This window comes from Centropristis striata, chromosome 12 (genome assembly GCF_030273125.1).
Source record: "Centropristis striata isolate RG_2023a ecotype Rhode Island chromosome 12, C.striata_1.0, whole genome shotgun sequence".
Lineage (NCBI taxonomy): Eukaryota > Metazoa > Chordata > Actinopteri > Perciformes > Serranidae > Centropristis > Centropristis striata.
The window spans coordinates 11,935,039-11,962,879 of record NC_081528.1 but is presented as its reverse complement, the minus strand read 5'-3'; the positions used below and the strand labels follow the sequence as shown (position 1 = coordinate 11,962,879).

Below are 27,841 nucleotides of genomic sequence, written 5' to 3'. Positions count from 1 at the left end.
AGTGCGGTGACGTTGCACAGGGCGACGCGGCGGCCAAAGTAAAGATGGCGGACGTGTCTGGGACTGAGCTGTCAGAGGAGAAAGAAGCAGAAATTGAGCTCAAGAAAAGACAGAAACGGCCGTGGGATGACTTGCACAAGTCCGGGAAAATCGGTATAACACCGGAGCTGCCAGAAACGTTGGGGTTTTACGATATAAGCGCTGTCAGGAGGGAGCAACGGGAGCGGCCAGCAGGTAACCGTTGGATCCCCCAACTGACGTTTCTGACGTTACGGCTGAAAACGTTCGGAGAATCACATGTGTTATGTTAGTTTGCTGACTGTTAGCTTTATTATCGTAGTGAGCTTGTTAATATGACATTATAATGACAGCTAGAATAAGTAAGAAAAGCTTTAAGATCAACGTTATGTTGTCACAGCTGTCAACGCCTGTTAATTAGCGTTACATTGATTAACTAACGTTAGTTAGCTAATAACGAACTGTCGCTAAAACAGCTGTGATACTAACACAATGAAGTCATTCTTTAAAATTAGCTCTGTCTCACCGTTTAGCTGCTGTAGTAATGTCTAAAGTTAGTTTGCATGGCTGCTTAAAGTTCAAGTTGCACTATCTTACCACAGTTTTTACTACAGGGTGGCTTAACCCATAAGAACCCATGCTAACAGCCGTGTAACAAACACTTTCAATCTTCTATAATCTCCCATATTCAGCTTTATGCTTCACCTTAACCCTATAAAGCCTGAACCACTAAATAATTGCCAGAATTTTTTTTGTTTTAAACTTGAGTGTTTATTGAACCTGCTGACAGATAATTTAAAAAAAAAAATCCAAAAACAATAGGGATATATGATTCTAATTTGTACCATATTTGATACATCAGTTCTTTTTGTGCAATTTGTTGCTCACAGTTTGTATTTCTTGAACTAACAAAAACATATAAAACCCAACATTTTTAACCTTTTAAGGCTTTACTTTCTTTTAACAATTTCCTCAAACATGCAAAATATTTTTTTCCATATAACACAACATCATACATCTGCTTATATGAAGTTTTCATGTAGCAATGACTGATCCACAAGTGGAACCTGCATATAAATTTTGCTATATCTTGTATTTTTGTGCAATTTGTTGCTCGGTTTTTTTTCTTCAACACATGTATACATCAGGTTTTTCAGGAAAAAAATATCACACTGATGATGTATAGGTCTCAAAAACTTGTGTATCAAATATGATACACTTGGCTTTATAGGGTTAACTCATTAAAATCCCTAAGCGACATATACTCAACACCCTGGTGTGGTGAAGTGACTTCTCCTAAATGTGGCTGTGACTGGAAACAGAAATGTGAAAAAGTAGCTAGTTTCAAAAAGCTTAATTTTGTTACGAGGCTAAATTTAAACCCATTTAACAATTCTAATCCGTTAACAGGATGTCCTGTATTGCATTTAACTTTGTTCTGACCATATTTCCTGAACAAATTTAAGTCACAATTTTGATATATGTCATGGAGATGCAAACAAAAAGGCAAATTGTTATTTGTTTTTATTTATTATTAATTTATTATTTTGTTATTTAAAAACTAATCTGAAAAATAATTTGTTGTTTAACAGCACTATTAATGTCACCATTTTGATAAATGTTGTAGGGATGCAAAGAAAAAGGCAAATTTGTGTCTCTGTAAGCAGAAAATGTGTCTAGTTTTTTTATTTTAAAATAAGAAATATAAACAAAAATACCATAAACGCCCATTGTAACATATATATGTCACGTCACAGATCTTTGACATTTAGGGGTAGTATTTTTTTTTTTTTTAAAACATCATAAATGTCCACTTCTATAAGTGGACCACATAGAAAGTTTTGTCACCCAGCAGATTCTGTGACTTGATTAATTTTAGCTGTGCTGCTTCTACAGACCCTTTTAATCATGCTTGAGATATCACAAACTGTGACATAAAGAAAATGAATGTGACCACACTGCGAAATGACTCCACTACATGTAAAAGTTGTACATTCAAAACTCTTACTTAATCAAAAGTACAGAAGTACCAATATCAAAATGTACTTTAAAGTATCAAAAGTAAAAGTGCTTGTTATGCAGTAAGTAAGTTACATTCCACCACTGCCCCAGAAATACACAAAGGGTCACCGGATTTGATAGTTGAGTTTAGGGCTGACACAGTTACTTGATTAATCGATCAGTTTATAGACAGAAAACTCATTAAATTAAAAATCTATCAATAGTTGCAGCTATCTTTCAGGCAACATGCACTGGTTCCAGCTTCTCCAATGTAATGTCATATGCATGGTTAACTGAATATGTTGGGGTCGGATTAAACAAGGCATTGTTGAATTTTACTCACATCGTTTTATTGACAAAATCAAATCAAATCAAAATCAAAATTACTTTATTCATCCCCGAGGGGAAATTCAGTTAGTCTGGTAGAATCTCTTGAAGAATGAGACAGCCTGATGGCTGTAGGAGCGAAGGATCTTTAGAAATAGTTAATCAAAATGGTTAATCAATTAAAAGAGAGAGTGATTTTCAGATAATGATAATTATCATTAGTTGCAGACCTACTGTAGTGACACCTCGCCTGCCAATATTTCTGGTCATTTCTTGTTGTCAGTGCTCTAGTGTCACAGAAACTGATGGGTCATAGATTAAAATTGTATTTAAATGCTGTTGAGACACCAGGTTTTGTAATAACTATGATGAGTGATATGATAAGTGTTTGCACTGGTAATATATACAAGTAGAATAGATAAACTTTACTGAGTCATAGATGTTGGTTTACCATGTTTCCTCATTTGACCCGGTACATTGTGACTTGATCTAATCAGGTAACGGCCACATCTGTTGTTAGGTACACACTGCTGAGTAAATATTAGATGGTATAAAGTACAAATACTAAAGAAACTGAAGCTGAGACAGGATGCAAATTTGCACCAGAGGAAGATAATAATAATTAAAATAATAATAATAATAATTGTATTAAAATATAAGTAATCCATGCATGTTTGTTGTGTTAAATTAACTTAAATTTTCTTGCTTTAACCCCCTCAAACCCCATTGTGTTTAGTCTCAGTGTACGATTTACACTTTAACAGAAAAACTGTTGCTTGTTGAGCAAACATTGCACTGTTAGGTCATGTGATGTTTAACGTACATGAATTCATCTTTGTCTTCATTTTATGAAGCATGACATGTTTGACATAGTCTCACAGGTTTAAGTCAAGTGGAAATAATTTAAGCACAGTATGGTGGGCATTTAGGATGAGGTCAGACTGGAACAATTCAACAAATCCAGCCTGTTTACTATTAAAACGTTATTTTCCCACGTATTTATTATTGTTTTGCATCCATTAAACTAGATTATAATAAGAAACATCACATATTAATTTGAAGAGCTTCTATTCTTACTTTAAAGGATTTCCAATGCAATAATTTAGTCTTAGGTTTTGATTTTGAGTTGTGCTGAATATGTAAAAGGCCTTCCTTGATTTAAACACTGTATGTAGTCTTTACAATGCAAATTGTTAGTTGACAGAAAAATATATGTATTTTTTAAAACAATAAATGGCTGAAATTCTCTATTTTCAACCCCTCAAATGTTAATTTTTGCTGGTTTTCACAGTCTCCTGCAATGCTTATTAAACTAAAATGAATATCTTGTAACAGAACCAACTGTATATCACAAAAAAAGTTTATTGTGCATATTCAGCTATTTTAAAGATGTGTTCACGGTGCATTCAGGTGCATTCAATCAAACAGTGGGCTCAGAATATTCTTAAACTTCCAGTTTTCACCGTCCAGAGAAGTTTCCTTCCCTTTCACTTTGCAGTGTGACACTCAAAACGCCGGCACTCTCATTGTGTTGATAGCTGTGGTTGTAATTGTTGCAGACAATAGCCTTGTGGTAACAACGCTGTTCTGATGTTGTTCCAGATCCGTCGTTGACACGCTTCATTAGCGCAGAGCTAACCAGAGGCTACTTCCTGGAGCACAATGAGGCAAAGTACACCGAGCGCAGAGAGAGAGTTTACACATGTATGCGTATTCCCAAGGAGCTGGAGAAGGTACTTCATCATACAGCTCCTGAAATCAGCTGCCCTCTTTATCTTTTCTGTTTCTCAATGTGTCTGCTGTCATTTCATTCAGTTTACAGCCCACAGTCAACACATAGCTGTGTCAAACTGAGTCAGTCCTGAACCTTTTACTCCCTCTGCACATTTTCCTTTCCAATAATGAACTCAATTCATTTTTTGGTAGTTAATCAAGTAGAAAATACTAAAGATTTGTTGGTTAAATCTTAAATCAACATATTATCCCCAGCTTGCTTTCTCCTTTCAATTACATTATAAATTAAACTTAGTGTGTTTTATAAGCAGTTGGTCAGATTAAGTTTGCAATTTAAATAATAATTTTAGGCTCTGTTGAAATGTATTTTTCATTATTTTGGGAAATATATGAACAAATTAATTAATTAAAGCAACAATCAAAGGCTAATCAGTAATGGAAAACAAAATGTTGTTTTGCCATGTGGTTCACTCACACCAGTTTGTTTTTGTTGTTCTCCTCATAAGCCACCAGATGACAGTGTTGTAACATGAAATGTGGATTCATTTGAAATGTGAGCTGCTTCTCTCTAGGAATTTGTTAGAAATTTCATTAGGGCTGCTAGATTGTGTCATGATCACACTTTTAACAGTGGATTTTCTTGTACTTTAAATTTTCATTTATCTAAAAAGAACAATTGTAAAAAAAAAAAAAATGTTAAAAAAAATAAAATAAATTAACCATATATATATGCACAATCAAATAAATAAGCTCAACTAGCACTTCCACAACCTATTAAAACTACAAAACATGTTAGCAATAAATATAAATAAGTAATTAATAATAAATTAAACCAAAATAAATTGGATCAAATATGTTGTAGTGATGGCATAACCTCCTGACAGCAACTAAACATATATTCAATACATACAAATAATACAATAAAAATAAATACAACCAAAATGAAGGCCTTCCACACCCTACTGAAACATATATTCAACATCTGGTAGGCTATATTCAACACAAGATAAAAACAAAAACATCATTGAGAGAGGGAATGTGGCACAATAATTATTTTATCTCGATTATCTTGTTTTCATAAATGTTATTAAAAATAAAATTCCATCAGTAGCACTGCCTAAAATGATAGTCCAGTATATATAAAAACACAGGTTAACATGTAACCAATTTAGAAGATTGACCCAATATATGCTTTAAAATCACACAATCAGACGATTAAGGCAGTCGTCCTCCGTGTCTTTGTCTGTTGTTTCGAGAGTTAGGTCTCTGCAAAAATACATCCAGACAAGTAAGCCCAGACGCACGAAGCTCTCACTGGCTTGGCTTTCCCCTCAGGGGCGAGAGAGGAATGTGTGTAAACATAAAGGTCCTCGCTCAGTGACTTCGCTATGTTAAGCACTAACCAACTTCATAAGCAACTGACAAGTCACATTTCTCTTCCACCAATGAGAGACAAACCCTCCCACCAGCTTCTACTGAAACTTTCCTCAGTGGCTTCATGTTGCTCCAGTTGGAAGCAACAAAACAGCAGCTGACTTAAATTCACTTACTTTTAAAATGACACAGCAATGGCTCATTGTCTGCGGGCAACTCAGAAGGTATGTGTCTGCTGCAAAGTTGGGTTTAGAAGTTTTATTTTTTTTGTGTGTCACATGTTGTAGTTTATTAGGCTTTTCCTCCAATAGATGTGACCTCTCTCGTAAAATAAGAGAAGTTCTTTTTTTCAGCTAGAAATAATTTTGCAATCTAAGGAAACGGTTTCCCTCCATATGATCCTCTTTCATTGTTTTCCATTATCTTATTTTATTATATTGTTCTTGTCCTTTGACAGAGACACACTTGAACATGAGTGAATGTGTCTGCAGGCTGTATGGTATTTCTAACAAATGTTTAACTTGAAGGTTTTGACATTGTTTGACTTGGAGGTGTTTCTGTATGTCTTTTGCCAGCTGATGATCTTTGGCTTCTTCCTGTGTGTGGACGCCTTCCTGTATGTCTTCACCCTACTGCCCCTCAGGGTGCTGCTGGCCATGCTGCGCCTCCTCACTCTGCCATGCTGTGGCTTCAGGTTAGAGTCTAAACACACAATCTCCTACCAGCAAACATACCAAAGAAAACCACTTAATTATACCTACATACCACCAAAAAATCCTAACATAAACCCTCATACAATAAATGTTATAATCACAAAGCAGCAGGTATAAATCTGAACAGAAGTAGCAGCAATCTTCCTTTGTGGTTTCTTGATTTTAAGGAAACATAGTGGCTAATTCTTGCACAAAAACAGAAATGTTTATGTTGTTTCTTTCTTAACTATTGGTTGCTACTTTTAACCGCAAATGTACACATTCTATGCAGTAAACTATGTTCAAATGTGGGAAAGAAAGCATAATGATGCTGATCAACTGCAGTAATATGTCACCAGTTTATGACTATTGTTTGTGTATTTCCCTATAAAAAGGCAGCACATACTATATTTTTGAACATATCTGTAGTAAAAATAGGCCTAAAGGCATTCTGGTTAAGGTTTCTGTCTAGTTTTTTTTGTCCAGTTCTGTCCACATCAGCTGTTGAGGTTTATCAATTTTCTGATCTACCTTTTACCAGGATTATGTTGCTGTGTTTCTGTGGGCCTATAGATTTTTCTATAAAGATCTAGAAAGTCTAGAAATTAATTATAGTAGTGTTTGTCTTGATAGATTTGGGATTGTACGACATATCTGGAAAATGAGAAAAAACACAACTTCAAAATTCGTTCTCTGCTATACAGATATGTTTTCATTAACAGCGGGTACACTTTGAACACACAATTGATCAAAATGTCCAAAAAAGTATCAAATTTGCAGTGGTGAAATTGACTACATACTTTACTATAGTATTGTATTTATCAGTTTCGAGATGCTACTTTTTACCTTTTGTAAAAATTTTACTTTTTACTTGGTTTATTTGATAGCTTTAGTTACTTTGCAGATTTAGATTACTGATAGAAAATATAATCAAAATAATTAATTATAATGTATTATTTTAGATGAAGTTTCCTAGCGGTTAAGACATTAAAATAAGCTCCACATTTGCCATTTGTAACATTAAAGTAATATGTTATACACAATATATATACTATTCCTTTTCTATATATTGAATACTTAAAGTTCTTCTGGTACTTCTGGTACTTCAAGTGTATTTTGATGCTAATCCTTTTGTACTTTTGTATTTTGAATGCAGTACTTTTACTTGTAACAGTATTTTTACACCGCAGTGTAGTATTACTTTTTAAAATTTTAGACTACGTAAAATATCTGACTACTTCTTCCGCCACTGAAAAGCAGTGCAGTACGCATACCTGAACCTCTTCTGATGGACACTACCCGTCCTCCTCCTCGCCTCACCCTCTGTCTTATTCTCCCCTCGCCTTCCTCCCCCTGCAGGGCACGCACATGCCCCTACTGCAGAAGAAGCAGGTACGCTGCCTAAAGCCTATAAAGTCTATCTTGAGTGTTATCACTGTCCTGAACCGGCTTCCACCTCCATTCACCAGTTTCTCTTCATCCTCATTGTGTCTGGTAATACACAGCTTGGCTCCTCACGTCATGTTTCCAGAGCAGCCATGTTGGTTCCTGGGTGTTTTTAATTTGATTTGATTTTTTTCATCCAGTGAAGGCTTGCTGAGAATGCATGTTCATTCTGATCACCGTGTTGCTTGTCAGTGATCTGGCTACACATGCTTAAACTGGAGGGCTGCTTACTGTACAGCTCCCCAGGAACAGTTCGGGGCTCATCTGTCTTGTATAAGTCAGCTGTTGTTGAGGAAGAGAAAAATGTATTCACCTTCCCTGCACAGATACCCCCAGCTGCTCTACAGGCCGCAGGTCTCCCACACTCTCTCTCTAAGCTTTCTCTTCTTCTTATTGTGCAGAGTATTATGTCTCCTATCAGCCTAATACAGTATGAATGGCACATAGTGGTGGCTACTTGGAATGCAGCACAAGGCTGACTGCACTGAAACATACATAATATTCATGTGTGTCATGGAGATAATGCTTGTAGAATAGAGATAGTGAGGACTGCTTTGTACAGGCTCCACTGCCAGCAGCTTCTGAGTGTGTTGCACATGTTGGTGATAAGATGCATGGGCACCTTAACCACCTGAATACAAAAGCTACTGTTTATCAACATATGTTTCACAAAAGATGAACCAGTAATATTTTAGTGATTGATAAATCATTTATGCAGCACAAAATGTGAAATATTTGCAGGTTCCAATTAAATATATTTAAGATTTTGCTTTTCAAACCAAAATATTGAATGTCACATCACCTTTGGCTCAAGGAAATTAGACATCGAAATTAGTCTCTTCTGTCATTTATAGACTAAATAATTAAGTTAATAAAAAGATAAACTGATAATTATATAATTTATATATTATAATAAGTTTTGTTTATACTATTTTTTACAGAAGCTCTGAGAGGCAAGTGACAAAAAACCTGAATTCTTAGTCTGATCTAATTGTTTTCTTTCCTGTTTCAATGAGAATAAAACCTTTTGGGTTTTATTCATTTTATGGTTGTTTGCTTCTTTTCTTTAAAAAAAAAAAAGATCCTGGCAAGCCCTTATTTCCCACCTACTCTTAAGTTGTAAACACAGGAGAGAAAACTATTTATTAATAAATGGATCACCAGAATTGTTTTTCCCACTTCGTTTTTCTCTCAGTTAACATTTAGCTCAGCAGCGCCCCTATTTTATTATATGTTTTTAATCCTGTCTATTGAGTCTCTTACCTCAGTATGCTTTGTCCTAGTACACTAAGCCTTTATTTATCTATCTCTTGTATAATTATACATTGATCACTGAACAAAACACTTCACATTAAATGGGAAAAAACTAAATTATAAATAGGTCATTTGTAGGAGCCCTCAAGCTTCTGTTGTTATATTCAAGCCATGCCTCTTTTACATGAATGACTTCAGATGTGACCACTGGATGGAGCCATAGCCTCAGGAGAAAAAAACATGATAAATATATGCTTTATTAATCCTTACCTTGACATTATATAGTACAGTTTTATCTGATTTTTGTAATTTGCCATTTATGTATATGAACGAAAACAACAAGGCTTAATGGCTTTTATCTAAGTTCACCTCATCACTATATTTCCTGGAAACAAATTCAGTGTATTCAAACTAAACCCCGACAATCCTTTTGTTTTTCTATGAAGGCAATGATTGACTCCATGTTTTGGACAAAATGGCCCAGATGTTTACCTCGTCCCGTCCTCTGCACAGTGCTGTGTTCAGCTGCACACAATTTAGAAGATGCTTAATTAAGCTCATTTACACATCTTCCCGAAGTCAGGCCGTCTTCGCCTTTCTCTTGCTTGGTGTCAGCTCCTAAAATAGTCCACATCTCGACACCTGGCAGCCCCCCTTTTCTTCTATCTCAAACATGATTTCTTTTCCTCTCTCATGTTTTAAAAAAAAGTGTAGCAGGGTGAGGAGGAGTAGCCCTGTTGTTGTGATGCAAGACTAATCAACAACCACTAAAGTAAATTAAGGTAATGATGGCTGTTAGAGTAGCTCATTGTTGTCCTTCCATGTCTTGTGCTTCTAGTGAGTTAGTTAAATAATAGTCTGTGTGGTTTATATTGATTTAGTGGAGAATTGTTGCTTCAACTTGTACAATACTCAGAGAGATGGCTGCTAATTAGAGACATGATGCTGCATAGTTTGTGGCAATTAGGGATGCATGGAAATATTGATTCACTTGAGTATCATGATACTGTATCAATTCTCAAATACACTGTAATGATTTTTAAATAATGGTTTATATGCAAAGACTCATAGCAGACAGATTGCACAGAAAGTAGTTCTGTAATGTTTAATGTTGCAGGGACTGAGATAAATGTAGATTTCAGTGATTACATAAAAAAAAAATATTTTCTCACTCAGATTATATGCATATGGTGGTGTATTCTTTATACTGTGTAGTTTTAAAAAATGTCAAAATATTCACTTGCTTGCACTACTGCAGTATATCACAATATATTGAATGCATCAATATAGTATATTTACAAAAGTTTAAAAAGTTTATTAGTTTGAACATAAACTACTATATTGTCTAAATTAATTAGTTAATGAATGTATGTCACAATTGTTTTTAAATCAGGGTTGTGTCATAAAAAAACATACATAATAAGTAGAAGGTTCCTTTTCTGAAAGGAAATCTAATGGTTGGTGAATATTGAAGTTGTGATTTATTGTCAGTAGGCCTGTCATGACAACTAGTTTGTTGGACAATATATTGTCCCAGAAATAATTGCGATAAACCATATTATTGTAATTTTAAGAGAATTTAGTTCCCCTGATATGATATTTTACAATAATGTACACTCTTTCAAAGAGCAATTAACTTTGAATTCTCAATAATATCCAGAATTTTTTATTGGAATGTGATTATTTCTTTAAATATCCCAAATAAATAAATAAAATGGACTATCTGTCTTGTTTAACTTAAATGAATATTTACCATTTGGCATTGACAGTCATTAAATCCTGAAGAAACAATAGATTGCCAATCCAGTTCCTCTACAGTTAGACCTTTGTTAACCTCAGCATAGTTTTTTTTTCAGTTTTATTTCGGTTCAGTGTGATAATAGTTGGGAGATGTTTGGGAAAACCCTGCTGTTTTATGGCATCATGTTGCCTAAAATGTTGGTGAGGCATGTCATCAAAACGGGCTATACCTTACAATAATTGGCCATGACAATGATCATTTTTGGTAAGCTCGATAAGTCAGTATTTTAAATATGGTGACTGCCTGTGTGTGGGGAGTGGATGAAACATATTCTTCCTGCTTTAGTTAGAAGTGGTTGTGGACCAACAGTCCAGTCTAACAGCCGACATGTAAAATATGCAGACATGTCTTAGAGTTAAGCTCTCTCTGGCTCTTCTCGGTTATTCCCGTCATAGTAAATACTAAATAAGAGGCCCTATGGATTTGTCAGCCCTCCTCTTAACATGATCCCAAGCTGCGGCTGCCAACCATTGCTATTAATTATGAAAGCTGCACGTTTTAAACACATTAAAAGACATGCTTTGCTGTTCTCGCAGTATGTGACAGCTTATAGTGTATTCTGCCACCCAACACCATTTTAAACATTTCTGTCCACAATGCTGCACCCATTTTGGTGTCAAAACTGAAATATTTCTATAAAGATAGCTGCTCAGACACAATTTAATCTTTGTTTGTGTGTTGTAGTCCGTTTGCTAGATAAGAAAGATTTAATCTTTATGAGAGCGGAAGCATAGAACAAAAAACAAAAACATATTAAAAGTAGATAAATGTTATGAATTAGATAACTTGGTATAAAGAAGATACTAACTTTAATATTTCATATTGTGTTTTTGTGTTATCACTATTTGTAGCCTTTTCCTTCATGTGGCATATCTCATTTTGAACAGAAATTATTTACCCCTGTTTGTGTTGACCTTTTGTATCCTCGCATGCTATGAATAGCCGAGATCCTTCAGAGCCTGAAGTCAGTAATGCTGAAGTCATTGTCATAACTTTACTTGATAAAAATGTGTGTATTTGTGAGCATACACATAAGTTACATCTGGGTACCAAAGGCACATTTTATTGTTTACCCAGGTGATGTATGAGCAGTATATACTGCACTGACAGCATGCAAGTATGTGTTCAAGTATGTGACAGTGTTTTGCAAGGTTAATTAAATATGTTCCTGTATTCAATACAAATATAATTTGATCTCTCTGTGTGTTTTCTGTGTGTGGCCAGCGGGTCTCGGCTGCTGCAGCCAGCGCAGGTTTGTGACGTGCTGAAGGGTCTGATCATGGTGCTGTGCTTCTCCATGATGCATTATGTCGACTACTCCATGATGTACCACCTGATCAGAGGGCAGTCTGTCATCAAACTCTACATCATCTACAACATGTTGGAGGTTCATCACTTTTTATATACTCACATCTGGTAGTAAAATAACTGCATGTACAATTGCAGAAGCTAGCTCAAAAATAGTAATAATAATAATAATATGCATTCATTTAAGTAAGGGGAAATAAACCTGTGTTTTCTTAACTTATGATCTTATCTGTTATTTCTTTGTAAGGTGGCTGACCGCCTCTTCTCCTCCTTCGGTCAAGACATCCTGGACGCTCTCTACTGGACGGCCACAGAACCCAAAGAACGAAAAAGAGACAGTATAGGAGTCATTCCTCACTTCCTAATGGCCGTCTTTTACGTCTGTATCCTTCTTGTTCAAATCCACAGCCGAAATAGGGTTGTCTATTTGAATGTTGTGATTGATATTGGGTGTCTCCTTCCTCTGTGTTATGTTTGACAGATGACACACAGCCAGTCTCATAAAATGCCCCAAAGCTGTTTCTCTGTGAGCCATATGACCAATAAAAAAGATAAATTAGGCTTTTAAGTGATGCATCACTTGGCTGACAGACACCAGAATGAAATTTGTTTTGTTTTTTCCTCCAATGAGACAGATAGGACAGACCTAAAAGGCAGAAATTAGGTTGTAATTTAGGTTGGACAGAAGGGCCTGAACCAGCAGAGTTCCGTGCAATATAATGTATTTTCAAATCTTGTTTTCTTGAGCTTACAGTGTGTACTTAGTCTTTCTCTATTAATTATTGTTTGGATTTTAGTAGATTTAAATTACTTTTACTTAACATTATGGTCTTGCACAAGAATATTATAAAGCAACTCTTGTTTAACTATTAAGATGCATACTCTTTTAAATTAAGCTTTATTGAAGTAGTATTAAGCTGCTGAAATGTGTTTTAAATCAGTTGTTTTCCTGAGCAGCTGTCCATCAGTCCTTCATGCCATCCTCATCATGGTCCAAGCCTCCACCCTCAACGTTGCCTTCAACTCACACAACAAGTCCCTGCTCACCATCATGATGTCCAACAACGTAAGTGCACGGAGATTCACAGATAAACATTTGTATGCAATCCAAGATATAGTATTTATAAGCAGCTCCTCTCTTGCACGAGCAAAATATATGCACATGTGCTACATTTAACTTAAATAATTTGTAGATGTATCCCAAAAAAATTCAACTTGTCATGCTGGTGATGAAACATTAATGTTGCAGCTGCAACATGATTGTCTTGTGTTTTCTGGATCATAAATGCTGCTAACTGCATTTATTTTTTTGTTCTTCCTTGTTGTTTCACAGTTTGTGGAGATCAAAGGAAGTGTGTTCAAGAAATTTGAGAAGAACAACTTGTTCCAAATGTCCAACAGTGGTAAGATATTCAACTTCCTATCAGAAACCACACATTTAATACAGAAATTTAAGTGTTAAAGACAGCAGAAGAACGAAGAAGTTGACTTCTTTTTTTTTTTTTTTTCAGAACTTGTAAAATGATTGCGTTTCATATTATTTTACTTCTTGTGTGACGGTGTCAGTCAGGAATTTACGCTTAAAAAAATTAAAAACGAATTATTCTATTTTATACTATTTACACTTTAAGATCCGTGATCATCATTTGCTCCATGAGCTTCACTGCTACGGGGTGTAAAAAAAGGGAAAACTGTGCTTCAATTAATATTACCTACAAACAAGTATTCTCTATAATTTTTCTCTTTAGATGAGTTGTAAATGGCAAAGCAAAAAAAAATCTTGTCACTTGTTGAAATACTTTTTTTTCTCAAATCAAATCCCGCATTTTATTACATTTCCAATAATTAGTTTATGCACCATCTATTACTTTGATAATGATTTGGGACATTTTTCCAAGCAAAAAAAAAACGGTAAGGGTTAGGGTTTGGTTGTTCTGGTAAGAACCCTAACCCTTCCAACTTTTCAGTTGTGAGGATTTGCTCATATCATTAATAGAATACATTTAGGATTTGTCCTGTTGTTTGTACAAAACAAGCAATTTAAAGACCTTATGCTTTTTGTTAAAAAACACTCATTTCAAAAAGCATATTTTAATCTTGTTATGTAGCTGAAACATTGCCAGTTTCTGTTTGATAGATGTATGACTAATATTAGTCTTTTAGGAAAATGTCAAGCATTAAACTGAAATGGAAAAACATTCAAAACAAGGACTAACCCAAGTGAAATGGTTTATTTCTCTTATTTATATACAAACATTTAATAGAGCTGTCCATTCGGCTTTGGCAGTTGAACAATACAGAGATAATAAATGTGTTGTGCGGTTCCCTTCTGATTCCCCGAGGCACCATGTTTTTATCTCAATCACTAATCTAGTCTCTAATGACAGCAGAAGACAATAAGCCTTAATCAGCTGCCATTTCCCTCTTGATGTTCAATCACATCATGGATGATTTCCTGTTTATGCGGCTGAACTTGGTCCTAACTAGCATAATATAATCATCATAGAAAATGGCATGCTAAACATTTATATCTGTGTCTTTAAATTATACTGCATGGATGATTATAGCATGCAATAATTTGATGAGATTCATAGCCTTGTGACTATAATATGCTGCTGTGATGAATGTAACAGTGATTTATTTTAGTCTTTTCTCATCGCACCTTTTAGCAAAGCACATCGCAGTAAAACTGACAGATCTCATTTTACACCTTCTTCAACACCTTCCTTTAACACACAACTGCAGAACGAAGATACCAAATGTGGATGAATGTGACGTTACTGCAGTTGTGTCTTAAATGTTAAAACTTCTTTAACCAAGTTAAGAGATTGCATTCACAAATTTGGTTTATTTTTTTTCTACAGATATCAAGGAACGGTTCACCAGCTACGTCCTCCTGCTCATCGTTTGTCTCAGGAACATGGAGCAGTTTTCATGGAACCCAGGTAACCATCTGTCCTTTCCTGAACTGCACTTTAATAAGCGTGCAGGAGGCATTTTTGGGATGCTCATCCGTCTGTCCCGTTTTCTGGAATGCAATATCTGCAGAAAGCCTTCAGGAAATGTCTTCAGTTTTGGCACACATATCTGCTCGGATTAAAGGATGAAGGTTTTGACCTCATAAAACACTTTTTTGGCCATGTCTTTCTGACAGATGTGGTTATTAGTAATCATGTGATGGAAGATGGAGATCAATATGTACATTTGCAGTAAAAATTAAAGTCTTAGTGGCAAAATTTAGAATGACACAACTAAAACAGTTCTCTGGTTTATCAGTGAAGTTACACTGCAGCCTGAAAACTAATAGGACAATCTGTCCTCATATTACAATGCTAATCTGCACCCTAACACACTAGTCATGACAGAATTTCACACAAATGTCTAATAGATAAAGTGATGACATTTTATTTTTTTAAAAAGGTCAAAGGTCAACCTCACTGTGACATCATAATGTTTTTTTCTAGCCATTATTTAACACTATAATTGAGGAACAGAAAGAGTTTCCCATCTTGGGTGCTGTGGCAATTGTAAAGATCTTCTGTGCTGCCAGGTTGAACCTGTGTGTAAAGCAGCCAATTTTTAGATTTTTTTTTTTAGCATTGTTCTTATCTGAAGCATTGTCTACCATCATTGCTACAAGCTTATGTCCTCTCCTGTTCCTCTGGTAGTCCACAGCAAGCTCATTGGTTTTGCTGATATTGAGCTTGAGGTTATTGTAATTGCACCTTGTGATAAAGTTCTCTCTGTTTTTTTTTTTTTACTCCTCTGTATGAATAGTCTCTAATTGAAGACTGGATGTTTCTCAGTGGAAATTATTAACTGGAATCATACATATTAACAGAGTGATAACTTCCATTTTGCCAAAAAAAATACACTTAAAACCTTGTTATATTTTCCTTCCTAAAGTCTTCACTACATATATTATTAAAGTCTGGACAGACATGTATGTAAACTGTAACTTGTCCTGTTGCTGGAGGCTTTTAACTGTGAGGCGGTAATTATAGTTTTTTATTATAGTAAATGCTCGCCAAGTTTGCCCAGATAGAAAACTCCCTAAATGGTTAAAGTTATTTTGCCACCCTAGCTGAAGAGTCAGTGTTTAGAAATTCAGAAAAATGTGCTGAGCATCTTTTCTTCCTCCTGTTTTTGTTTTGTTTGACCGACTGCAACACCTTGGGGATCGTTCTTTCTTGTAACAAACAGTGAACGAGACTGAGCAGAGTGAAGGAAGAGAGCTGGGTGTTTGTGTGTGACAGCCATCTGAAAACACTCTGCTCCTCCTGTCAGTCTCAAAGCCAGACTCACAGTAGATGACAGACGTGGCCTGTCAGCTGGAATCACAACATTGATGTGCTAATACTAGCAGAGCTACAGCCTTCTGTTGCCAAAGAGGGATACAAATCGCAAGTCCAGTAATTTACTTATCTTCCATGACACATTTGTGGTGCCTGTACTACTTTGTTTACATTATACAGAAGCAAAGCACCAGCTCTCAGCAAATTACCTGCTAAACACTTTTTGAGAGTTAAAATGGATGAAATGAGAGCCAAAGCTGTTGAAATGTATACAAGTATAGCAATCTGTTTTCTGACAATGCACACCTTGTAAATCCCAACTGTCTGTCCACCACCCTAAATTGATGCACTGGCTGGTAGTAACCATAGCAACAAGGATGCAATGAAAGCCTCCGTTTACAGTTTATTGAATTTATTTCCAACACTGAGTGTCATCCTTCATTTCCTCATCCTCTGGACAGCACCCAATATCAACTGGAGACACCCAAGTGGCAAAAAGTACACTGCCCCTATGAACTTCTGATTTACTGTTTGTCAACCATACACAATGTTATATATTTAAATCTTGCTAAACTGGTAGTTAGCTTCAAGTCCTCTTTAATACCGCATGGTGTTCATTTTGTTAATTATGGTCCCATGTAGAGGAAAAATAGATGATAAAGCAGGGTATGCCTTAGGGCTTGGCTACCTTGTGATTGATGAGACTATCACAGCGACCCGCCAATGAAATCTGTGGTTAACATTAGTAAACTAGTTGTACTTTGTGGTTTGTTGTGGGTGGAATGCAGAAAACATCCAGCGAAGGACTCTCATACATTAAAAAGTGATTTATATAATAACACAGACTTTTTGTGCTGTTTCTTCCCTCAGACCACCTGTGGGTGTTGTTTCCTGATGTCTTCATGGTCGTCACCTCTGAAGTCGCTGTTGACGTCATTAAACATGCTTTCATCACCAAATTCAATGACATCACTGCAGATGTAAGGACCAAACCTGATGTTCTTTATGTCTTAAGTAGTATAATACTGTATGTGGGGCTTTGTCTTTGGCTTGTTGGCTTCATCCTTCTTCTCGTCTCTCGTCTTTCGCAGGTGTACAGTGAATACCGAGCCAGTTTGGCTTTTGATCTCGTCAGCAGTCGACAGAAAAATGTAAGCAACTGTCATTACACTTACATAACCAGCGCTGAGCCTACACAGCTAATCAAACAGTTTTGTCGAGTGCTGTAACATGTGTTTGTCTGTCACTGTGTAGGCTTGTACAGACTACAGTGACTCAGTGGCCCGGAGGATGGGCTTCATCCCTCTGCCTTTGGCTGTTCTGGTAAGAAAGGCTGCACTCTGTTGCTGTTCAGGCAATAAATACCAAAAGTTAGTCATCAGCACATAAACATGAGTCAGAACTTCCTACAAACTTGAACAAAATGCCATATGCTGAGGATCGCTGCCTGCTGGTTCTCACCATTCTTTTAATTTATACTTTATTTCTCATGCTGGAATGTCAATTTATTTAGCTTTTTAATATTTTAACAGCTCATCCGAGTGGTAATGACGTCCGTGAAGGTGCAGGGAGCTCTTTCATACACTTGTGTGTTCCTCTTTTATCTCGGGTAAGTCTCTTAAATCTCTACTTTCAAATTAAATTATACTGTTATTACTAGGGGTGTTGTAAGAATTTACACAGTTGAATCTGATTGGTCAGGTCTTTCCTATTGTTGACTGATCATCCAGGTTATGCTTTGTTTTTTCGTTTTGTGCTTTTCGTTCTGTGTTTAAGCGTGGTGCTGTCCATAGGGCTGAAGCAGAGCGGAGATCAGTAGACAGACAAAACACCTCGCTTAGTTTGGTTTCTCTTGGCCCGCTTGCTTTTCTGGGTGTAAGTCAAACCGCAAAATGTAAAACTAACCTCCTGGTAAATCTTTTAGTGTGTCTCAGAGCTGCCAGTGTTTTGTCAGCAAGGGAGAGAAACGGCAGCTTTACCCTTAATGTTTGTGTAATTAATTCATCTTAATTAACGCACTAAAGTCCCGGCCCTATTCATTATGCTTAACCGCTTATCTGCACTCGGGTCGTGGGGGGCTGGAGCCAATCCCAGCTGACATTGGCCGAGAGGCGGAGTACACCCTGGACAGGTTGCCAGACCATCACAGGGCTGACACATAGAGACAGACAACCATGCTCTCATTCACACCTATGGGCAATTTTGAGTCACCAATTAAACCTCAGTGCATGTTTTTGGACTGTGAGAACCCACGCTGATATGGGGAGAACATGCAAACTCCACACAGGAGAGCCACAGGCCGGAGTCGAACCAGCGACCCTCTTGCTGTGAGGCAACCACTATACCACCGTGTAGCCCATCACCCATAGTTATTACATAATTTTACTGTGGATCACCCTGCCCAGCATCTAATATTGAGGGAGCTTTTTAAGCCTTATAATGCTGTACTTCAACACTGAACTTGGCATTTTCATTTTACATATGCCGCATGCATTTTAATCTGACTGTAAAAATGTAGCTCCAGAGGAGATTTAAAGGCTGAAAATGATTTTGGTTGTTCATGCACATTACTCTGGTGATAAGATACGTTGTTATTCCCTCCCTCTTCTCATTGAAGTTCAGCCTTAAACCATTGAAATTGAGGTCAAAGTCTATATTTCCATATTTTGTCATCTTAACACTGCAGTCATTTAGGCATTTATCGGTGAATATTTAAATGTTTACAGTTTTAGTTAAACTATGGTGTGTTAAATATGCACACAGACTCTCATGCTATATACAGACATGATGGCAGAGTCACACAAACACATGCAGGCGCTGTAATAAACACAGTGAGATTCACAGACACACACAGTTACATAAGTATAAACACTGTGCCCTCACGTTCTCCCTGTGCTGAGTTGCTGATTGCCTCGCTCACTCTCATTCGGCGGATCCCATTGGGCTCGTTGTACCATTGAAGAGTTTCCCTCAGGGTGAAGAATACAATGTTGTCATCTCCAGTGCCATCTCTGGCCTTCCCCACCCCCTGATTTAAAAATAACTCTGGCTGGAACAGACCGCTGTGCCTTGGCAAAGACTCAACCATGCTGACAACGCTCTGAGTCCCAAACGCCCTGTCACAGCGAGCAGTGGTCCACAGACCCAAATGTGTCTGTCTCTTTCATATCACAGTGTCAGAGGTTGGGCTCATAGCAAAGCTCAGAAACGCATCAACGTCCTGGTGTCAGTGGTGGGATGAGAACAGTGTCGATTGAAACCAGATGGTAGAGGAGATTCATTATAACTGAGGCCCAAGACACTGTTATAACTCTGCTTCATCACTGAATGTAATACTGAAAAGCAGTAACAAAGATGGAATCGGCTGTTCAATTATGACTAAAATTATTTTTTTTAGATATATGTTTTTCATGAAAATCAGCTCATTTTGGCACTGAATCCATCAACCAAATAGACAAAAAGGCTCAAAAAGAATATTTTAATACATTGGCTGCCAGAAGCGATAGCAGATGTTAATTCATTCATTTATTCATTATCCTTAACTGATATCCAAACTGGGGTCACTGGAGAGCTGGAGCTGATCCCAGCTGGCATTGGGCGACAGGCGGGGTTCCTCCCGGACAGGTCACAAGGCTATCACAGGGCTGACACATAGAGACAGACAACGGCGATAGCAGACATGCTAAAATATTCTATGATCATTCATTTTACAAATGAAAGCTGCCATCAAAAAATGAGTACATCAGAGCTGGGACGACGTTATCATGTTTTTCTTTTTATTAATTTGTCCAGCAGCCAGTTAAAACTCCACAGTATTTTTTAAAGAGTTTTTATTTCTCTGTGTGAGTGTGTGATGTATCAGATACTTCTTTCAGTCAGAAATGCACCTCTCTTATCAGCCGTCTTCTCCCTCTTTAGGCTGGTTACACTGAAAGTGTTGAACAGTATTGTGCTTCTGGGGAAGTCGTGTGTTTACGTTAAGAGGGCCAACATGGAGGACAAACTGTTTGAGGGGCCCACCAGCACTCCATCCTCCTCTGGGAAAACCCCCAGCAAAGCTGACCAGGCCAGATGTCCCACACCTTCAGGTACCACTTTTTTTTTTTCAGAGCTGATGTTTGTCTGACAAACTGCTTGTAGCTTGTCTGTCGCAGCTCCTCTTGCCTTTTTATGGAGCTTTTTGGTTTCAGCTCATTGTTAAGCTTTCTGGTTGTAACTTTACTTACTCCACCACCCTCATAGCAATACTTTTAGCTAAGGCAGGCAGCTGTCTGCAGGAAGTTATCTCTAAAAATCCCCTGACTGTACAATGCATGCTTTGCAGCAAAAAGCAAACAAAGTAATCAAGGCGTCCAATCTAAAAACCCAACCAAATCCCGAAACTTCTTAGATTAATCTTTTGTTGCAAGTCTTTCTTGTACGTCCAATGTACAGTTGGTGGGGCGACCTCATAGTCTCAAGCACTGAAACTATAGTTGTTTGTTTCCTTTTTCAGAAAAAGTATTGTGGAGCATTTGACAGCTACACAGTCAGATGTTTCCGTGAGGAGTTGGTAGTGACCAAAAAGAGAGCTTAAAGAGAGTAAATACTGTGCTTACTTTCATCATGTGGAGGCTTAATGACCAAGTGCAAATGAACGATAATGTTGCTGCATAACTGCTGGATGTGTAAAGCGATTGTTTGCTAACAAGTTCACCATAAGGGTTTTTCCACTGGAGGCGGAGCCTGGCCAGTGCCCAATTGAGAATGGTTCTTTGGTTTTCCACCACCAAAGAACCGGCTCCCGGCCGGGAAAATGTGTTCCATAGTGGCACCAACTCTTTGCTGGTCTTGAACCGCGAACTGCTACGTCAGGGCCTGAGGGCGGGCTTATCTGACCAACAAGACCAACTCAGTGCCGTTAAAAGAGCCTGTATCAACCACATTTTTTAACTGCAATGTGATTGATACGGGCTAGGGTTAGCGTGATAGCAATATGTCGCCCACTGCTCCTTGCAAGGTGTGGTCACTTGTGTGTAAAAAAAAAAAAAAAGGATAGGTTAAATGCAGAGGTTGAATTTCCCCATTGTGGGACTAATAAAGTAATTAATCTTAATCTTAATAATAATGTATTCGGCATCCATAGAGATCAAGATGAGTAGAGACATGTAGTCTGCCGTTGTTATTATACTTTGCAGAGAGGGCGGAGAAATACAGACGTTAGCAATGAAGTGGCTCTAGAGCCTGTGTAAAGGCAAACGGGTTCAGAGCTGGTTCGCAAGTTGAAAACTCCGGCTGCGACCGGGCACCGGCTCCTGGTCTCAAACAGCTTGTTTATGCCACCCCCAAGTGGCTAACAAAATAAGATATTTATGTAGTACGTTAACTTATTTTAAAAGAGGAACACAGGTTGACCCAGGCTTGATAATTCTCCAACCTACTCATCGATTACACCATGTGAAACTATGAGGTGTCGTACAATCAAGAAAAAACAGAATTAATTCTGAAATGTTTAAGTTGCTGTATATAATTACACTTGTATTTGTCATGTTATTCTGTTAATGCATTTTTCTTCGTTCTAGTCAGTAGTCTAATGATAAGCTTAGCACTTTGTTAACTGATTAAATGCATGCAATTAGCTGTTAATACACGACTTTAAGCCAACTGTATTTTATATAAATACATTTCAAACCAATATCCAAAAATAAATGCTGGTACAGTAGACATTGTGCACTCACATCTTAAGCATGAAAAATTCAGAGAATTTGGAGGAGCCCTCAGCCGAGGTCATTATGCAGTGTTAACACAACACTTTGATTTGGGATCTAAATACTGAAAATGCAGCATAGACGTGTTAAAACAGTTTTTGCAACTGCTGTGCAAGCAGTGAAAATGTCTTCTACACAAAAGCTTTTCATCACAGAACATCGGCTTGAAATATTTTATTGATTTGGGCGGTTGCATCCTATTTTGGAGATATGAGAAGTGTCGAGACCTGAGAGAGCATCCTGGTGGTTCTCAGAAATAGATATCTACTAAATGAGACATCCTGGGATTTAATGTTTCTTATGAATAATATAGATGTTGCTCTTTGCCTCCCACTCAAACACTGATCTCTCCTGTCTCTCTGCACTTTGACATTATGTATCTAATGTAACAGTTGATGTCTGGCAATGATCTCTATAAAACAAATGCATAGAAGGCATAGCACTGTTGTTTATATCTCACACTAAGGTGGAAAATAGTAATTTACATGCTATTTAAATCGTGTTTGTCTTCACCAAACTCACCTTGCTTCAGAGAAGAATCATGTTTATATTAACATTTTTAGGCATTTAGCTGACATTTTAATCTACATAATGTATTATTTATTTATCTTAGGCATTTAGCTGACACTTGTATCCAGACATAATTGTCAGCAGGTAGGAGCTCATTGTCCAGCTTTAGGCAGCTGATGGAAACATTCAGTGTGGTGATGCAGAAATCAAACTTGTGACATTATAGCTTTAAGTCATCCAGACTATCTAGCTATTATTTGAAAGATGTTTTGTTTAGTTCAAACCCTTTAGAGGTTAAAACAAATTTGAAATTGTATCCAAGAGGCTCATCAAAGCTGTCTATAAAACAGTAAACCTAAATACTCATTGTTTGTATTGTGGTAAAAGCACAGTATATTGTCATGAGGTCTTGTGTGTATGGCTGCAACCAACAATTAATTTTTAGATTGATCTGCCACAGTCATAAAGTAGTGAAAATGCATATTCTAATTGACATATTTGTCCAAACAGCCATCACAAAACTGAAGAGATTCAATTTACAGTCATCTTTATATATGAGGTTTGCCGTTTTTATTTTTTGGATTTATCTACCGTACAAATTCTGCTCCACTTGTGTGTACATTTGATCAGTAATGTAACAATAAAGTAACTAAAGTTATATAAAGTCAAATATAAGTCAATTAGTTAATGATAGAAAATTGATCAAATAGAATTTATTCAAGACACTTATCAAGAAAAGTTAATTGTTCATGTTAATTGTAGTCGTAGTTGACTTTTGAGGCAGTAATGTCAAAGATATCAACCCAGTTTGCCAGATTTCAACAACTAAACAAAACCTCATTCCAACATTTCCATAAGGATCCTGTTAATTAACATTCATGTAAATATCTTGACAAAGTGTTAAACAGGCCTTGTACCTTAGACACAGACACACAAATACACACACATGTACGATCAGACACACTGATTTGGAGGTGGCAGTATCTCCCTGTCATCCGCAGCCAAATCCCTGCAGATCTTTTCTCCTGTGTGCCACAGACCCGCCTGCTGCTCTGAGCCAGGAGCTTTAAAATGACAAAGATCCTGATGGTGCATCATGTCATATCAAACATCAAAGCTACTACCAGCGCCTGTGTTTCAAATGAATCTGGTTTCTCAGAAAGCAGCTGCTACAAGGCTTAAGGCTGCACTCTCCAACATATAGAGTATAATAATAACCACTTTGAGGTTGTGGGAAATTAATGTGAGTCTCCTTCTGCTTCCCACACATTCAGCTGCTGGGATTTGAACCAGCTACCTTCCAGCACATGCTCGCTTTTCTAACATTGAGTTACTTACGTCTGTGCCTCCAGCTTTACCTGCTGCTCCAGTGGATTCACTGCACAATTATGTTCATCTGCATGTCTTTGTCTTTACAATGATCTGGATTCACATAACATTAGATATGCCATCCGTCTATACTGCATGTTTTTGTCCAGAGGGCAGAAATGGGTAATGAGCGGTTTCATATCAGCCATTTCTAGCCCCATATGTTAGTTAACTTTTATTAAAGCTCACATATCTTCCAGAGAAAAAGTTGAGAACTCTGCAGTATGTGACTGGGAAATAACATTTCTGCTAAACCCTTTATCATGTGCAGCCTCAAGGACTCCACAACAGTGTATTTACACATGTAAATGATGAAGCCCAGACAAAAGGGTGTAATTAAAAGAAAAACAACTAACCAAGTAACTAACATAATTCAGAAGAAAACTCCAAAAAATAACTTCTGCTAATAATCCTGCATTAATTAATGGTCACTTGGGGGTAACAAAACCTGATAAAAAAAGTTTTTGGTGTCATATTCCTAGTAGTTAAGATCCTTTTACCTCTGTTTATACATGGATCAGAAAAATTAGTTACAGACTGGTAAAGTAATGTGGATGCCCCCTTCAAGTCTGAAAACTTGACTCACTTTTTTGCTATTTTTCTTGGTCCTCGGGCTTGGCTATTGATCTAGTTGTTTGTGGCAGTTGATTTGGGATCAGATGTACAGGATGTAGGCTGATTCTACAAACATAAGGCATTGGGATTTTCTCAAGCTCGGTTTGGACTTATAGATTTATTTTGCTTTCTTTTTTGGCTAATTGGACTGCTTCTATGACTTTTGTGATGTTGTTAAATGATGAATCATAAGATGATATTGTTGTTGTGGCCACATGGAACAGTGAATTTGCTTCTTATTACCTGACTGATTTACAGTGTTGTCAAAGTTGTGGAAAAACTGCAAACTTTATTTGGCCTTGGTCCAATCTATATTCTGCAGTGTCTCTAGAGCAAGTCACAGTGAAAAAGTATGACTTTATCTGACACATCTCAAGAGACAAAAATATTGTCTTGTCTGATCTTGGCATGAGCAAATATATCAAAGTTAAACTGAACCAGGAAAAGAAATAACAAGGGAAGTGAGAGATGTGTAAACTTGTTTATTTATTGACAATCATAAACATGCATGACTTATTATGAATTTCTCCCCACTGACTTATACAGGCCGAACTGAAGGTAATGTAAACCTGATGCTCTCTAGTATCCAGTTGGCCTACAATGTTTTGTTCACTGCCTCAATCAGGTCTAAAATTCTTTTTAAAGCTGTACTTAAACAGTATTTCTGTATAGTAAAAGTGTCAGTTCAGTTTTCTGTCTCCAGTAAGAATTGGAAGTTTGTTGTAGCCAGATAGCCTGCAGCTGGGCTGGTTGTCTCTGTGGATGGCCTTGTTAATATCCAAGGCTGCTTCGCTCGATTCTCTCTAATATGATGAATTATTCTGTTTGGTTGGTTTTTCTAATGTAATCAACTCTGTATGCTGAAAGTGAAAAGGGCTATGCAGTGTTTTCTCTTAACATAATGCAGTGGAGTCATGATAAGAACCAACTGTGCTTCTTAATGTCCCATCTCAGCCTTTTTTTCTGGCTGTGTTTCATTATTTTCACTCTGTGCTGCTTTGAAACTGAGCAGTCAGGTGGGTGTACGTTGGCAGGTTGAATCACTTCCTGTCACTCAAGCCAGAACACTTTCACTTCTTCTGTAACAGGTTGAGAAGTGCTGCTCGTAAACAGCTCATTACCCTATCCCTGACTGTAACTTCTTCCTCTTCTCTTTCAAAAATATCTAGAAAAAAATGTCTTCTTTCTCATCCACTTACAGGGTACCTGTAGGAAAGCAAAAGGAGAAAATGTAAAAAAAATAATAATAATAATTTAAAAAAGCATATCATAGTATGTTTTGATGTCACAAATGTATTTTGGCCCTAAACCATTCAGTGCTTAATAAACCAGCAGCAGTATTTTAAAATCTATTATCTGGTAGTACATTGATCATGGCAATAGTAGTTTGTGTGTATATATAGTAAATTGTATATATATATATATATATATATATATATATATATCATTTTAAAATGCATAAAATGTTAAAATTATAATTAAAATTATAGCCTGTTGATACATGTTAGAGCATAATATGGCCAGAAATTACAGAAAAAATATATGGGATGTGAAAAATTGACAGAAAAAAAAGTTTTTTGTCGGAAAAGGGTCATGGTGTGCTTTGTCCAAAAATGCCTAAAAACACTTTGTAATAGTACATGGATCATGGTAATAGTATAGTATGTATAAAAATGTTAGTGTCATATGCCATAAATTTATCATGAAAAATGTCACTGTATATGTTGCCATAAAAATATGATAATGTCATTAAAAAATAAGCTGAGTAACCTAAAATCTACTCGTCTGTTTGGTTCTACAGGTGAACCAAATATGGAGCAGGAGCCTGTCACACCCTGCAGCCCACCACCACCACCTCCCTCCTCTGTGACCACCCAGCCAACTCCCAGGTCTGACTTGTTTCCTCCCCCGTCCACTGAACCTGCTCCTGATGCACCAGCTGCCCGTCCTCCAACGCCACCACCTGATCCTGATCAGCCTGCACCTTCACTCTCCACAGAAGAGGAGGGCGGGGCGCAGGGAGCCTCTGAACTGAAGCACAGGACTCCCAAAAAAGACCTGCTGGAGATCGACCGTTTCACAATCTGTGGTAACCGCATCGACTGACCAGCGGCAGCCGCTGATGTAGCGATTAACCACTCAGGAAAGACGGAGAGTAGAGGGCTCTTCAGCCCCGCTGTCCAGGCCAACAGCAGCAGAAAGCTGAGTATTTATTAAAGTCAGTGGCAATACACAACTATGGTGAACATAGACCAGCCTGCTGTTGTTGATGCCTAAAGTCGAGAAGTTTTACACAGAAAACTTCTGCAGAGAAAGTGTGACTGGATGAACTGTCATGTTCGTGTGTGAGTGTGAGGATGGTTCAGTATTTGGAGAGAGTGTGTGTGTGTGTGTGTATGTGTGAGACAGTGTATGTGAGAGCACACAAGCACTTCCTGTCTGAGCAGCACTGGGGACCAGAAAAAAAGAAACTTCTCAGTTTGCTCAGCAGCCAGAAAACAAACTTCCAAATTCGTACATTAAAGGTAAAACCTGAATCACTTCAAGTGTTTCCTTTTTCACCTGATTTTAATCAAGTACTTTCAACATATCAACAGAATTTACAAGAAAAACTAGCTTTTTTGTTTTAGTCATACACTGAGTTTACTCACACAATTCAGCTCTGAAATTTAGATCTGGAATTGGTTAAAAAAGATTTAGTGACTCCTTCAATATTGGACTTGAGGCCAGTGGTTCCTTCTGTTTTAAAAGGTCAGACCCGGACCCAATGGGGACAACAATTTCTGACATTAGTCCAGTATTAAGTGAGAGCTCTGCAGCCGCTTTACAAGTTGCAGCAGCCATGTGACAATAAGTCCATTAAAAGTGTTTGCCACAGGCAGGCTCAGAATATTATTATAAGCGTCTGACAGCCTTATGGAAAAGACCCGCCAGAGAAATCAAAAGTTTTTAGCCTGATCCGGTCCTTTTCCCACCTAAAACACAGAGCACAATGTAAGCTGTCAATCATGAGGTCACAACCTTGTTTTAAAGCATCAAACAACTAATTAAAACCGAACTTATCAGAAAATCAAGTCCCGTCCACTTAAATGGAGTGGGCGGGGTTTATTGACCTATGGTGCAGACGCCACCAGGGGGCGATCAACATTGACACTGACAACAACAAGTAACCTCTCCAGAACAAGACTTTTCCTTGAATGAGACTTGTGAGGACACACAAAATAACTGACCGGATCAAGTGGACTGTAAAGAGAAACATTCTATTTCTCTGCGAAGTTCTTTCTATGATGTAGTCAGAGGCAAAAAACGTGAACTTTAAGTGGGCGTATCGTCCAATAGACTGCTGGCTGC

At 37.3% G+C, this 27,841-nt stretch overlaps 1 protein-coding gene and 1 long non-coding RNA gene across 3 annotated transcripts in view; one reads left to right on the top strand and one right to left on the bottom strand.

Moving 5' to 3' along the window:
• Nucleotides 1-33: 33 nt before the first annotated feature.
• tapt1a (transmembrane anterior posterior transformation 1a) lies at nucleotides 34-27,001 on the top strand. 2 transcript variants are annotated; one of them, XM_059346559.1, is made up of 15 exons: nucleotides 34-234; nucleotides 3,949-4,079; nucleotides 6,030-6,148; nucleotides 7,506-7,538; nucleotides 11,872-12,034; nucleotides 12,203-12,338; nucleotides 12,924-13,021; nucleotides 13,289-13,358; nucleotides 14,820-14,900; nucleotides 17,121-17,230; nucleotides 17,342-17,401; nucleotides 17,505-17,573; nucleotides 17,783-17,859; nucleotides 20,169-20,338; nucleotides 26,292-27,001. In XM_059346559.1, exons 1-15 carry the CDS (start codon nucleotides 45-47, stop codon nucleotides 26,594-26,596), a joined length of 1,812 nt encoding a protein of 603 aa, XP_059202542.1. In that variant the 5' UTR covers nucleotides 34-44; the 3' UTR covers nucleotides 26,597-27,001. The 2 variants fall into 2 exon arrangements, with proteins under 2 accessions (XP_059202542.1, XP_059202543.1); XM_059346560.1 differs by lacking the exon at nucleotides 7,506-7,538.
• Nucleotides 24,112-27,841, bottom strand: part of LOC131982005 (uncharacterized) — an 80,245-nt gene continuing 76,515 nt past the window's right edge. Inside the window, exon 8 of the long non-coding RNA XR_009395341.1 lies at nucleotides 24,112-25,696. This is a non-coding gene — a long non-coding RNA (uncharacterized LOC131982005). The remainder of the gene's footprint in view (nucleotides 25,697-27,841) is intronic.